Genomic DNA, 15,535 nt, shown 5'->3' with positions numbered 1-15,535 from the left:
GTTTAACACAGATGGTGAAAGATGATTTGAGATGCAAGTGTTCTGAGTTACGAGCTTGGTCCAGAAACAAACTTGTAAGTCAAGGGCCCACTCTAATCTGAGCATTTGTAGCTACATTTTTGTGGCGCACAGGCCGGCCATAGGTTCTCCATCCCTGTTGTGTTAGAAAACATTGTGCTTTCTTTTGTTTGACATTGTTGAAGATATTCCACATGATTAATGTGTGTGTGTGTGTGTCTGTGTGTGTGTCAGAGGGAGAGCAGGAGGAGCAGTGGCTGGCCGACGCCGGTCTGTCCAACCTGATCAGCGAGGGCAGCGAGGATGTGGAGAACGCAGTGCTTCTGTCCACGCTGACGCGGACGCAGGCCGAGGCGGTCCAGCGCAGACTGGATTCCTACACGATGTCCCTGCGCAAGCGCAACAAACCGGCACCGCGCCACGTACGCGACATCTTTGCCACGCCCATCCATCAGGTGAGCCTCGCGCGAGTCATTTCTGATTGTTCGAGGGAATCTTCTTCTACAGGACACTTTCTATATTTCCTGATAAAGTAACTACTTTAACATAACTGTAGAGGGTACCATGTGTATATTAAGGGTAAAAAAAGAAAAAAAAAAACCATCCTGATTAAACATAAGCTTTATGGACACCAGGTCTGCTGTGCAGGGCGTGTGTGTTGTGGTAATGACGTCTATAGTCAAACATGGTCATATCAGTCATAGTAAAGCCAGTAAAAGACACCGAATGGCACCACCTGGTAATATTGGACAAAAGTGCCAAGCAACAACATGTCCAATCGTCGATTGGGCGTCTGTGGACGACGCCTTTTTGAGGAAATGGAGTTCAAGGGGTGTCGTTTCTTGTGGCGGCAACATTATCCGAATTTGTACATAGTAGAAATGCGCCATAGTCTGTCACTAACCTACGCTAATGCAGCTAATGTAAACTCATGAATCAGATGTCGGGGCCGTTGTAAACCGAGGACCACCTTTATGCGCATAACTGTGAACAGAACCCACTCGCATCAATATGCAGTATGCCGCTAACCCGGACAATAAAAGCAAATCACGTGTAAAGGTCACACTTTGTCCTCTCTTTCCACAGGGGAACGAGACACGCTTTTCTTGTGATTGTTGGTCCTTCACCCACTGAAACACTGCACTACTTGTATTCTCTGTGGTGGACCACTGATATTTACAAGTGCTGCTCCATGCTGAACACATTTCATGTGAATTACACGAGGGTATCAGTGCAATTTCGCACATGCAAGCATAGTGATACGATCGCAATATGTTGCTGGAGTACAAACACCGGAGGAAGCCATTCCATCCATTTTCTCTCCCGCTTGTCAGCATTAGGATCGTCTGTGAAGCAGATGCGCTAACCACTCGGGCGCTGTGCTGACTCAAGTCATAGCGATCAATACTTTCTTCCGACAGGGTCTGTCCGAGTCTCAGCGTAGTGAAGAACTGGCCCAGAACAGTGTGGCATCAGTCTCCAAAACCCCCCTCTTAGGTGAGTCCTTGAAAAAGTGAAACTTAAGCAAATTAAAGCCGAGTCATTAGGAAAAACCTTACTCATCACCAGTCAGTCTTGCAATGAACCTAATTTAAAAATGACAGATCTAATCTGTAACTTGATTGTACTGATACTGGTTTAGCAAATATATGTTAGTTATGTTGTCGCACGCGTTCATTTCATACGTTGACGCGTGCATCTGTGAATTTGTGTCTCCGGGCCAGCTCCCACGGAGGAATTCTTCTTCACTGACGTGGCTTACTGTGAACAAGCCGTCATCTTCCTCAAACAGGCCAAACAGCCTCAGAACAACGTCCAGCGAAGGAGGCAGGACGGCACCTTGCCTGTAAGCATCCAACCTGCTGGCTCTCTCTTGCCCGTAAGCCCCAATTATCACTTTGATGGATCTGTATTTGTTTTAAAAAAAAAAAAAAAAAGATGCAGCTCCGTTTTTGACACACATCAGCACTACCTTGGATGCCGTTGTAATTACACAGTGATGGTCGTTATAGGTGTGCATTTGATGCGACCCTGGTGTCAACTGAAGTCGCTGTGTGGTTTCTATTTTTACTTCTTTCTGCGTTTTGGCTTAAAAGTAGGCCACAAGCCAAGTCAAATAGTCACAATAATAAGTGTCAGTTTACATTTTGTCCAGCAGCACAGGGGGTCCTTTGTTTACAACACTCCCGACTAAGAACAGTGCTCAATGAACTAGTTAGTTTTTCTTTTCCTTTTTTTTTAAATATTTATGGTCTAGAACTGTTTTCTTACTACTTGCTGTCATTGTGACTTTACTACTGCGCTGCCATTCGGTACATTCTAACGAATAAGCACGAGCATAAGCGCTGTAGATCTTTCACAGCTAGTAAAGGTCACCTTTATATTTTTGAGGTTGTACATCTCCACCTGATGTTGTTGTTTATTGTCGTATAAGTTGTATATCCACTCAACTATCTGCGAATGTCAGAATGATCTCTTCAGATGTGATTAAACAGCCCGAGCTGCCTTTTGTTTATTTAACCATTCTTTCTCGTCCATTTTGTTTTTGTTTCCCCCCCCCCCCCTCCTTCCTCCTCTTCACCGCCATTGTCTCGCTGCCAATCGTCACCAGCGGGTGATCTGCCCCAAGTGCCGCCTGGGAGTCACTCGAATTCAAGATCTGTCTCACGCCGACATGAAGAAGGTGCGCCAGTTAGCTCTCATCGACATGACGGCGCTGTGCGACCTCATCGGCCTGGAGGTGAAGCGGCACAAGACGGCCAAGAGGAAATTGCCAGGTATGGCCTCTCTCTCTCTCTCTTTTTTTTTTTTTTTTTTCTCACACAGACACGCACACACACACTTAAAATGTGTGGAAGATTTTTATAGACAACACGGGAGAAACAGGTCTCATTGTTTCGTCTTTGTCAGCGTGCCAATATAGAGCAGAACAATGTTTCTTCAGCTTCCTGCACAGCGATTGTACACCAATTAGCCCGACATGACTTCATTGTAACCAATGAATCTTAGATTCGACACACAATCTTCATGATACAGTACTGTTGACGGAATTAGACTAGATGGAGTTAAAACTAAAGAAGAGGTGAATATGTTTTATCAGAGAGCCCGTTGTTCGGCGTGCCGCTGGCCACGCTGCTGGAGAGCGACCAAAAAGTGAAGGCGGCGGCGACCATGCCTCTCCTCCTGCAGGAGGTAAGAGAAGATGTGTTGTATAAAGTGTGTGTTGTGGAGGTGTGCTGTCAGAGAGCGGGTGGGAGTCCATTTGTCCCTTGAGCCTTGGCGTTTTTAGACCCTTTTCAGAGATTCTGAAGTACTCCTAAATTAAATCGTCGGGGGAATTATTATATTTTTCTAGTACTACAACCTCAATGCAGCATATTTCTTTTGGGCCAGTTGGATCTTTTTTTTTCAGGATCTGTTATCAGAACTGGAGGTCAGCACATGCACTACAATTCCCAGAATGCCCTACTGTAGCTAAGCACATAACTGTCCCCCGTCCCTCTGTTAGTAAGGCAGTGGTACACTAAAAGAGGCATATTATCATCAGATATTATTATTGTTTATTTTTAAACATTATAGTAGACCATCTGACTAATAAGGTTGATTCCTAAAGTAACATTTTAATGTGCGTCTTATTGGAAAAGAAATAAAGGTTTGAGATGAAAACAGCATTTTTTTTTTATCAAGAAATATTGTAATAATAATTGCAAGGTATAATATGCTTGACAATGACCAATTAAAATATATTTTTTGGTAAAATCACCTTTATTGAATCTTTAAAAATATTTTGCCACTGTAGGGCAAATTATTGGAGTGCAAGTTGTTTGTGCCGTTGAGGGGCAAATTGTATTTTAGTATTACATATATTCTAAGTAATAGTTATTTATACACGCAAACATGATTCGTAAAACTGTTGAGGGTACCCATAAAAGTCAAATGTCTTCTTTTTTCTGTTAATGAATCCTCACCGGTCTTTTGGTTTTTTGTTCCGCGAGTTTGCATTCCACGTGTGACAGATCTTATCATGTAAGACACCACCCGCCCCCCCGAATCCAGTGGCCGAATCTCTCTCTGCTCTATTGTCTTTCTGTCAGCTTTTGACATTCCTGGAGAAGAAGGGAGTCGATTCTGAGGGCATCCTGCGGGTTCCGGGATCTCTGTCCAGAATCAAGGTATTAGAAATTAGAGCATCCAAACCAGCCAAACCAAATGATTGTTTTGATTTCTTTTCCAGTTATATGTCCTTAAATGTAAAATACGTTTCCCACTCTAAACCTAAAATCTTTCTTGCAAGTACAGCTTCAATTTATAAGGCAAAAAGTAATAATAATGATGCTTTTGATCGCACCTCCTATTTCCTCTTGCATGTGACAGTGAGTAAATGAAACTGGCAGAAGACGCTATTTAGCTCTCAAGGAAACAACCTGCCAAATGTATTGTCAAGGATCGTTTTTCTCTTTTCTTTTTTTTTCAAATGTTTTTTCCATTCCTTGTTCAGGATAAATGACAGTGCTTACTATACGGGAATAAACCAGGCACTTTATTCTTGCTACATGAAAAGAGGAATATCATATATGTTTAATTATAGCGACATTTTAATGTTTTGAGGTTACAAAACGCATAATGAACTTGTTTACATCGTAGCGTAGCAGTACCTGGTCATGCTGTACAAGGTGGCATGCTCACTTGCCACCATACGTGCTGTTTTTTTTATTTTTTAAGTTGATTGTTTTAAGTATTTTTCATTCCAATAGTTACTGTAATTACGAGGTAACAAATGGCATGTCATGATTCTAATAAAATATTGCTGTGATAGTCAGGTTCATTAATACAGAGCTGGACATTTTGCCCTTGTGGCAGTTAATAAGACTTTTGTTTTGGTCATCAATTATATTCAGTAATATATATCAATAAGCCTTGCAAATGTTGTAAAAGCATGTTCTCCGCCCTCAGTTGCTGCAGCAGAACTTGGAGGCCAACTTCTACACAGGTCAGATCAAGTGGGAGGAAGTGAGTCCCAATGACGCCGCCACGCTGCTCAAGAAATTCATCCGAGAGCTCCCCGCTCCTCTGCTCACCACCGAGTACCTCAACACCTTTAGCGCCGTCAGAGGTCAGAAGAAGACAGATTTTACTTATTTTCTTCGAAGTGAGTGAAACAATTTCCTGCAGAGACACGCCAACAATTTCCCAGAAGGATTCAAGCGCTCCATTTTTTTTTTTTTTTTTTACATCCTCCGTCACAATAGAGGTGTAACAACCATTTGTTTTCATCCATTTTAATAAAACAAGAATCCATACGAATATGATTGATTGAGGAGGTTGGTGCGCGATGATAAACGGCACTTGTGAGCACAGCACAGACATAAGCTAGCAACGTTAATGACCCCCCCCCCCCCTGTCACGACGCAATCCATCTTGAGACATCCCATAACTCTTCCACAAACACAGCGGAAATGAATGTATGCGCATGTGTGCGTTGGTGTGTGTGTGTATGTCTTCAACCTGGTTCACCTTTTGTTTGTGGCTTTACCAGATGTCACAGAGCTCAAGCAGAAACTTCACATGTTGAACCTGCTCATTCTGCTGCTGCCTGAACCCAACAGGAACACGCTGAAGGTAATCGCACACACACACACACACTTGACTACATATTCATTACATGGAACAGAAGTACAAACACACTTATAGTGACATTTTTACTTCTAGTTCAGTGTTTTGGGAGCAAGACTTTCTTCCTTTTCCACCAAGCCTCCTTGAGATTCCAGCGGTTGCCTAGTAACTGCTCTCAAATCATACAAAATAGCCAATTGTGTGGTTGCACTTAAGTGCACCAGTCACACAAACAAAACAAGTAAGCTTTTAGCGATGAAAGTGGGCGGCGCACACTCAGCTTTTGTCCACTCGGCTTGCACACTGGCAATGCCGGTTCCGTCTTTTATTATGCAAATAAGCGAGCGTGTGGTTAAATTTCACCCTGAACCGAACACTCGCGTATGTAGTCAAATCTGTGAAGTGGATCAGAGGATCAAATGGGAGCGTGTGATGCACCTGCAGAGCATGAGCAGCTGCCCCCCCCCCCCCCGACCTTCCACGCGTCATCGCCATCGCAATTGTCACTTGGCCGTTTTGGTTTGTTGGCTGCAAACCATTTGCTTCACCATGTAGATGCAACCTTCAGCTTTGCTACATAACCGGAAGTGTTGAAAACATTTGCAAATATTGCTCCTCTCGCCATAATTGGCGGCACCATGCATTAGATACCGGGGTTCATCGGTTTACGACGGCGTTCGTTTCCTATGGTGGCAACGTAAACTGATTTTTTACGCAAGTCTTAATCACAAGCCTAGCTATATATATGAACCATGAAATAAAAAACGGTAAGTACGGTGCTAACTGAGTTGATTTTGCATTATTAAACAACTTGTACATGCGCATTTGAGGTGCAGGTATAATTGTTGTCCACATGGGGTCGCCATCCTCACGTTCCCCCTGAAGCATGTATCCGAAGTAAGTAGACGAGACCCCCGTTTTTGGACAATTCTATACTTCCGGTTTGAACAGTTTGCGGGAAGGTCACTTTCGTGTGTTTCTGTGCCCTGACAAGGTCTATAAAAGACATACTTGGATGACTTTGGCATGGAAGAACCCCATCAAACTGAGATTTTGACCTGATCAAATCCCACTCAAATCTTGTAGAAAGTCTTCCCGTCCGGGTGGAAGAATGATCATGATGTTTCATTTCAGTCTTCCATGCCGTTCTGCAAATGGTAGCGGAACCAAATCTTTATACAAATCTTGTATATCTTTATACAAGAGTGTGCATTAAGCACGCACGGGCACCGATTGTGCCGTCTGGTAGTCCACGTGCACCTGAACAATTTGGCTCCAGTGGAGGCATCTGCAACATGAAGGATCATTCAGAGTCTCTTTTTTTTTTTTTTTAAAGCTCTCTTAAATGTCAAGGATGCTAAAAGATGCTTCATTAGTGCATTTCTGCGTGTCACTCAGGCCCTCCTGGAGTTCCTCAGCAAGGTGGTGTCCCGGGAGAAGAGGAACAGGATGAACCTGTGGGCCGTGGCAACCATCATGGCTCCCAACCTGTTCCTCCACAAGGCCGTGCCCAGCAGGTTGACCGAGGGGGCCGAGATGGGGCAGGTGGAGAAGGCCGCTGACGTCATGAGGCTCCTCATCCGCTACCAGGACCTGCTTTGGACGGTGCGCGGCGGCCGCTGGTTTTCGCCACGCATCCGTTTAGCTGATTGTGATCTGAGCTGATATCCTCTCGCACTCTCCCCGCAGATTCCAAATTTTGTCATGAACCAGGTGCGGAGGCTGAACGAGAATAGCAACCGGCGCTACCAGTTTTACGATCGCCGCTTCAAGAACTTTCTGAGGAAGATTCACACCGACAGCAAGGAAAAACCTGATAAAAATACCTCAGAGGTTAGCTTTTACAAAAAGTGAACACGCACATATTCGCGGTTAGGCATTCACGGAGTCGCCTCTTTGCTATTTTTTTTTTGCTTTTGTTTTTAGAACCTATCCTCTGTTATTCGCTGAAAAGCTCGCCGACTTGCTGTTTTTGTGTGCAATGTGGTGAGTCATAGAGGTTGAACTGATTATTCGACTTTACTATTCTGCATCGATGTTTGAAGCTTGAAGGCGACTAACCTCGAATCGTGTGTTTGTGGCATCCAATTTGCCAATTTAGAGAGGCCATTCGACTTGCCCACCTGTTGCTGTCGCTGAATTATCACGCACTGTGGAGCAGTGAAATGTCTGGCAAACGCAGCGACCCAGTCTTTGTACGTCTGCTCATTTCTGAGAGTATGAAAATAAGCTGGTGGGTGGTGATAATAGCAGTTAGCCTCGCTAGCTTCAGTTATTTCGATTGCCGCTCGTCTCAAAATATTCCGACTGGCGGCGAAGAATGAAGGCGGCAGCGTGAAGTGAAGCGCCATCATCATTGCCAAAATCTGATGTCCAATAATATGCACGCAACAATGTAATAGCGTTGTATTATTATTGTTTGATTTTGTTTCTTTGCCGGGCGTCATCACGTGAACCAGGTCTGTGGCACAAAAAAATTGGGTGACTCCTGTACCATGCTGAAAAAAATATCAGTGACATCAATTCATTGACTTTGTCTTTCATCACATTATAGCAGAGATTCTCAACCAGTGTACCGGGCGCCATTTTGTGGCCACTACTGGCACTCCGCAACCCTTTTAGGGGGTATCAATTACAGATCACTGTTCATGACAGGGCTCGATCCGTATCTCCCACGTACTTTACATTCATTCCGATCTGACCCAAGAAAATCCAAATTATTACAGCAGAATAGATTCAATTTGGATTATCGAAATGTATTATTATTTTTTTAAATGTGATCCTACTCCCTGCAGCTACGCCGCGCGGTGAAGATCCACATCGGGGATCAGGTGAGCGGCACGATGGACTTCCAGATCAATGGGGACTCGCGAGCTTCCGACCTGCTGACACAGTTTTACCGCCAGTTCATCCTCAGCCCTGAAACCGGGAAGGGCCAACGGCGAAGGTACAGAGCAAGTGGTTGGCTTAAGAGAAAGGAAACAAAGGAATTTGGGTGGATAGAGAGAACAATATGCATAATAAAAACGGTAGAAATAGTATTGGTAGTAGTTACAGTGTGGTAATGATGTGCAATAGTGACAGTTCGAATGATAGACTGCTTGTAATCCAACTACTACTGTGATATAAAGTAATGCAAGGAAAGACAGGATTATTGGTACAGCACTATTAATACACAAGGCAAATAAATCTTTAGCACTTTTTTTGGGTTGTTCAATACCACTTTTTTATTCCCTCTGTAACACAATGTCACACGGTTGTGTGCGTAGACCTTTCTTTCTTTCTGACGCACATGATGATTCACCGATGTGTCAAATCGCTGCAGTGTGCAGCGCCAATTACTGGCGAGGAGGGCTTACTCAATGTCAGTCTTAAAAACTCATTCACCGCCATTGACGGCTTTAGAATTCAAATATCCATGTTAACATGGGGGACTGGCAGTGAATGAGTTGAACTCATTCATTTTACAGTTTAGTTTATTTTTTTAATTCATGTTGTGATTTTATCTTCTCAATCATGATTTCTTTGCTTCTTAAAGCGTAGGGATGGGCGCGTACCCATACGAGCCTTTTCTCCCACAGTATCATGTACTCGTGCAGGCTGCCGATAGCAACCACTGATACAGCTCATTCACTGCCGGTCCTCAATGTTAACATGGATGTTTGAATTTAACAGCCATCAGGGGCAGTGAATGAGTTTTAAAATCTCCAAATAAAGGCAAAATTGTAAAAACTAAATAATATTCTTGAGATATGAAAACTCATTGAACCAATAATTTCCAGGTGAGATTTAAATGTACAAACAGTTTGAGTAGCTCTCTGTTTTTCGTTCCGTTTGTTCCAGAGTTGAGCAACATAGAAACACAATACTTTGGTGGGTTCTGGTTGCACGCAACAAACCTATCAACCCCATGAGGGAACTAAAAGGTCTTGAATATATTTAGTTCCAAGACCATTCAGAGCTTTGAAGATGTAATAGAAACGCATGATGTTTCTCTTTACAGGAATGGCTCCGTGTCCTATTCGGAGTGCGCCCTGTACGAAGTGGGAGGGAACATCGGTAAGCGTCTGATGCGATCTTTTGCACCATTTGCATGTCTTCCCGCCCATTGAGTTGATGGGGCCAGCAGGCCCTTATGCAACACAGTGTGCATGTGCACAGATCAGTGCACACAAACTCTTACGCTGCACACACGAACAACCAGAACATTAGGGACACCTAGCCTGTTAAACGTCCTGATTTTTAACATGTGAGAGACCACCACACACGAGGGGGGGGAATCTGCATGTTTTGTACTTACTGCAGTTTGTGGCGTACTCGAGCGGGCCAACGCACACAAGGATTTGTCATCGTAAATATTGAACAGGCTTAACACTTACAATTGTCGGCCACAAGCGATTTCTGAGCAGATAGGTGGGGGGGGGGGGGGGGAGTCACTTTTAACACACCCACACTGCATAAGCTGTTCGGGGGGGGGGGGGGGGGGGGGCAAATTGGCAAAGGCGTCAGTACATGAGTGAAGTTCTGCTTTAACAAAGATAAAGAATGCTCAGTTGATTGACATGATCAGACATGTATTAATCTAACAATAGATATATTTGTGATTGAGTACGGCACCTAAAATATGATTATTTATATCTGAATAAGAGTACAGTGGATTTCTAGTATGCTCACATACACGTGTGATCTCAAAATGGCCGAAAGCTGTTATGTCCTTCATCCATTGAGACACTCTTGTGTGAGGGTTGATTGGGGCGGTGTAATTGACCAATTTGGCCACTAGGGAGCGCAGTTAGACTCCTGATTGTGCTTTCTATGGAGCGCTTGCTTTCAGCCTCTGTGTTGGAATGCATGAAGAATAAATGGTGGTTGAAGACTTTTAATGCAGTTCTTGCTTTGATTGTACACGTTTACCTAATGTATGTGTTAGTGTGTCATCTCAATGAATTTTCATCCAAAAAGGAATTTTATCAGAAATAAATAATAATGTGTTTGTGTGTGTGTGTGTGTTTGCTTTAGGCGAGCACCGCCTGGACCCCGACACACACCTGCTGGATTTGTACAACAGCAACTCAGGAGGCGAGTGGGTCCTCAAGATGAAGCCCAACGCAAGCCGAGGCTTGTGAAAGTGTGGCTTCAAGAAGAGCAAAAGACAAGACGAGTCTGTGGCCATTTCATGGTGAGAGCAACAAGGCAGAAGGATCCAGATGGAGGACAGATGAACAATCTGCCAGGAGCAGTTTCTGCCCTGCCCCCCCCCCCCCCCCCCCACACCCCCGCAACCAAAAACCCTCCATGATCACCTGCTTTCCCTCCACCTCCATCTTTCTGCATCCCTCTACCTCCTCCTCTCTTGGATGTGACTCATTACATCCTGCTGAAGGACCTGCTGCTGCATTGACAGCGAGAGAGAGAGAGAGAGAGAGAGAGAGAGAGGATCCCTGGGCAGTTTTGGTGCGCCATCTTTTCTCTCCAGCAATCATCGCCGGTCGAGAGCGAGCAGATGGGCTCGCAGAGCACCTCTGGCGATACGCAACCCCCCCCACATCCCCCTTACCTCCCCCACCCCGTCATCAGTCTGACACACACCCGCTTTTATGTGTGCACTTTAGTTCAAGAAGCAGATATTCATACACACACAAGGGTTCAGTGCCTTGCTCGAGGGAACACTGAAAGTGCCCTGAAGAGAACAGGAAACACTCCAGTGAACAGTCCAAATGGTCCGTTTTTGCTACACAGCTGGCTCTTTTTCTTACCCATCTTCAGACTGAGCGAGTGATTTTTTTTATTTTAATTTTTTTTTTAAATCCATTGCACTATATCCCTTAACACAAGACATGAAGACCTTGTTATTTCATATCCTCTTGGAATCGCAGTCTTGATTCTTATACTTCCAAATTAAAAAAAAAATGTCTTCACTGGAGCCTCAACATAACCGAAATACACCCATTTTTGCAGGCCCGTGTATTTAGGGGTCCCCGACACAACCTCCCAAAACACATTCAGAAGGGGAACGTTAGACAAAATAAAATCTCGTTAAAGGACTCACAGAAAAAGTCACACCCATAGCCAAAATTGAACAGGAGCCATTTTGAGCTGAAAGCGAATGTCTGAGCTTTTTTTTTGCCTGCGCCATCAAGTGTGCTCACAACTCGGTGTGAAGCTTTGACTGTTTCAAGGATTCGCCATGAAAAAAGATTGCTTCCTACATCAAATTCCTCAAAGGACCTTGCTAAATTTATGAACTACTAATAAGCAATTCCAGTGGTGCCCGGAGATACGAGTTTAATTTGTTTGCTCACCAACTCAAATCATTTTTCCCCCCCATTGAAATGAAGGGAAATACCATAAAACTGTTCAGCCTCCCAGAAAAAAAAGGAAGTTTAGAGTGTGTTAAGGAAAATATCACTTTATAATATTGTACTTCATGAAAACATATAGTGATGTCATTAAATACAACGTACGGACTTAAACAGTTTGTGCATCCTGATATTGTGGCTCCTGGTGTGAGCACCTTGGCCATCAGGGGGCAGTATAATTCTGCCATGCGGACACAAACGAAAAAGAATTTCACAACTACTGTGACTCAGTAACTGCAACAATATTAGTCATTTTTCATGGAGGATTAAGAATGTTATATTGTCTGTCGACAGCATTTATGTTCAAATCCCCGTTCCGCCCGTACAACTCTGCCACATAGCTTAGATCTTAGCCTGTCTATTGCGTTTCCCATTGTGTTAGCATAAAGCTAGCAGATTTAAAGGCAAAGGCATGGGGGATGTAAATCCGTTTTATTTTGAGTGTGACAATGATCTTCAGATGGGAATGGCAATTAACAGCTTGAAGCTTTGTTGTTGTCAGTCTGCCAAACTGCTGCTTGTGAAGTAAGTTGAGTTCAATTGCACAGCACTTGTCTCAAATTTTAGTCAAAGCAAAAGAATCAAATGGCCGAAAAGCAGCATGTACCGAAAAGCAGCATGTACCTCCAAAAACTCGTAAGTCGGGTCACTCTTTAAAAATTCTGTTTAAATTCGTCTCCTGAAGCCAGTCAGTTTGACTTAGCAACGTGACATTTGGCAGGCATGTCTATCATGAGTAGACACTCAAAAAAACCACAGGAAGTCAGTCGTTTTAGTTTGAAGTAAGCATTTTAGAGTCACCTTGGCCATGTCCAGGGGTTCTTCAAAGGCAAATTTGTGCAAGAGTCTTTGTCGGATTGCTGCCAAATTTAACCCATGTATACTGGACTGATGGGTGACCCTGAATCAAAAGAAGTTTTCGTTATTGTATGGAAGCGCAGCATGGCAGCCAAGTTTGACTGGCTAAAAAAAACAAAAAATAAAACTCATGGGTCAACTCAACAGGGCCACAAAAATCGCGTGTGTGAGAGAGAGAGAGAGAGAGATATGATGATGATGGTGATGGTGGTCCAGCCCTGAAGACATTCCCAGTACGCAGTCCTCCATCTGGTGCACTTCCCAAATTTGCAGGCGGGATCACATGCTCTCGTGGGCCATATGTTGCTGACAACCTGCAGAAAATGACTACAAGTGTATCTTCTCCTCTTTGGACTTTTGGGGGTATTTTCAGGGTTATCTTCCTTCCATGACGTGATCATTTGTGGTAGGAAAGGGACATCAGTCAAAACAAATTGGCTTCATGCCGCCCCCCCCCCCCCCCCCCCCCCACCCCCATATTGACAGTCCAGAGCATTTCTCCTCCTTTTGACCTCCCTTTTATTCCAGTGCGTGCCCTTTAAAAGCAGACCCCGATGCCTATCTTCTTATCAGAGACCACCTGCGGTCTCATGGGCCTTATAAAGAACATCGATGGATTTCCTCAACCTGTGCATTGAAGGACATTTTGAAGTCAAACGGTGTCACCTCCTGAACGACACACGGTGAAGCTGGCCTTCATTTTTTGAACAGTGCGAGGGTGGGGTGGGGTGGGGGGTATTATGGGATGTTTATTTATATGAATGTGAAGGCGTTGTCGCTTGTGTATTATTGATGCTAGCCATTGTTCATTTACTTCACTTTTCCATGTACATAGTTGTCACGCGCTCACTTCATTTCGCATTTGGGTGCGCGTCGCCGCCATGTTGATGTGGCGCCGCCATTTTGTGGCTCATCCATCATCGCTCGGCTCGCCATCTCGCCGTCATCTGGGCCGTAATGGCTGCCGGGCGCATGCATCACAGGCGCCGCATCTCTCCGATAAAGGGAGAAGCTAATAAATGGCTGTTATAAATTCAGGACTCCATGACAGCAGTGTGTGTGTGTGTGTGTGTGTGTGTGCGCGCACGTACGTGTGATGGGCTTCATCACAGGACCACAGTTGAGCGAGCGCGTACAAAAGCGAGCTGATGGAGCGGCCTTCTGCTGGCAATCAGGAGAAGTAGGTCACCTCTGAGGCGGTGTCCCACAGGGCCCCGCACCCGCGCATCTTACGTCACGCACTCCAGTTGACGCTGCATGTGTTCGTACACGACACTGGTGTGGATACAGGGAGTCCTCAACTTACGGCGTTACCCGCCATACAAGCCGATGAATGTGTACAGTGAACCGTCACAGCCATAGGAACCGATCTCCGTCATAAATTGAGGACTCCATGTTGTGTGTTTATGTCAATATACTATGTACGTATGTGTGCGCGCACACCAATTTAACAACCTTGCGAATGTATATTTATGTCCCAGTGTTTTGAATACCAAAAAAAAAACTGCCATTAGTTCCTTTTTTTCCAGTCAATAAATGTGAATCTAATGTGACGCATGATGTATTCTTTCAATATGGCCTAATGGCATTCACATGAAGAGATGGAATCAGCAAGGAAGAGCATTCATCAAGCGCATCTGCACGTCGCGCAGTCGCAGGTGAGGTGGTGTGTCTCTCTAATCAATACAGAGATTAGGCGAGTGTGTGTGTGTGTGCGCGCGCGCGCATGTGCTTGCTTCTTGATTAATCATGGCCACAGCTTGTAGACAAACCACATTTTTTGCTAACTGCCTCATCAACTTTCATCATTTGGGCTCTGGCCGTGTCCAAAAGGCCTTCTGACACAACAACATGGATGAATTGCACTGAATGAAAGAAGATGGAGGGAATTGTTTAAAAAAAAAAAAAATTATATATATATATTAGGTGAATAAATCCCAGATGACATAAAAAGATTAGGATTCAGTTCTGATGGCCAAAATGAGCCCTGCACAACACAACAAAATCTCCCAAACACATTGGAAAATGTGCAATGGAACCAAAATACATATTTATTATTGTACATCATAATTGAAATGTTAATTTAACAAGTGTTAACATTAGTAAAATAACATTTGTTGAAAACTGAGAATATAAAATATAGCATAGCAATACTCCATGTTGTGTGTTCATGCTGAGGTGTAAAAAAAAAAAAAAATGCAATATATTGTATAAAAAATAAAAAGAAATATGAAATATTGGCAGAAAATTAAGAGTACTAAATACATATGGCAAATGAATTGTGCTTTTGTGCAGTTGCATGCTATTGCATGAGGGGGAGTCCTTTATTATTTTGCACATCACAAATAATAGTGGTATCATGACTCACTGGCTCTATTCTTAATATGCATACAAATCGAATGAATCAAATTCAAGATTTTATTTTTTTTCTCTTAAGTAGGAATAAGAGTTTTTATTTCCTAGTAGCTGCATGCTTACTTTGGATTCGTCCTCGTCCATTCATTTGTGATTATTAGGCGCGGCCCTCACACAGATCTGGAGCAGCCACCCTCGCAGACTCAGGCCCCCTTTCGGGCTGCAGATCTAAATGACTGTAATCTGTGGATGAATAGCAATCAGCAGCCTTGTACGAGCCCCTGGCGCGACGCCTGACCACCCTCCCCCGACCCTTCGTAACCCCACAACCT

The 15,535-nt window shown here is 44.0% G+C and overlaps 1 protein-coding gene across 4 annotated transcripts in view; it reads left to right on the top strand.

Moving 5' to 3' along the window:
• LOC133483483 (rho GTPase-activating protein 40) overlaps positions 1-14,401 on the top strand; it is a 30,218-nt gene extending 15,817 nt beyond the window's left edge. For 3 of the 4 annotated variants that reach the window (XM_061784804.1, XM_061784803.1, XM_061784800.1), the window contains exons 3-15: positions 253-473; positions 1,440-1,515; positions 1,743-1,897; positions 2,630-2,795; positions 3,119-3,210; positions 4,113-4,190; positions 4,972-5,131; positions 5,555-5,637; positions 7,030-7,236; positions 7,321-7,464; positions 8,427-8,578; positions 9,635-9,690; positions 10,651-14,401. In XM_061784804.1, the coding sequence (XP_061640788.1) occupies positions 253-473; positions 1,440-1,515; positions 1,743-1,897; positions 2,630-2,795; positions 3,119-3,210; positions 4,113-4,190; positions 4,972-5,131; positions 5,555-5,637; positions 7,030-7,236; positions 7,321-7,464; positions 8,427-8,578; positions 9,635-9,690; positions 10,651-10,757 (1,697 nt within the window). In that variant the 3' untranslated portion in view covers positions 10,758-14,401. The remainder of the gene's footprint in view (positions 1-252; positions 474-1,439; positions 1,516-1,742; positions 1,898-2,629; positions 2,796-3,118; positions 3,211-4,112; positions 4,191-4,971; positions 5,132-5,554; positions 5,638-7,029; positions 7,237-7,320; positions 7,465-8,426; positions 8,579-9,634; positions 9,691-10,650) is intronic. The other variant, XM_061784801.1, reaches the window with a different exon arrangement.
• The last annotated feature ends 1,134 nt before the right edge of the window (positions 14,402-15,535 follow it).

This window comes from Phyllopteryx taeniolatus, chromosome 9 (genome assembly GCF_024500385.1).
Source record: "Phyllopteryx taeniolatus isolate TA_2022b chromosome 9, UOR_Ptae_1.2, whole genome shotgun sequence".
NCBI classification, from domain to species: domain Eukaryota; kingdom Metazoa; phylum Chordata; class Actinopteri; order Syngnathiformes; family Syngnathidae; genus Phyllopteryx; species Phyllopteryx taeniolatus.
The sequence above is the reverse complement of the archived record's forward strand: the minus strand, read 5'-3'. Positions and strand labels throughout refer to the sequence as shown.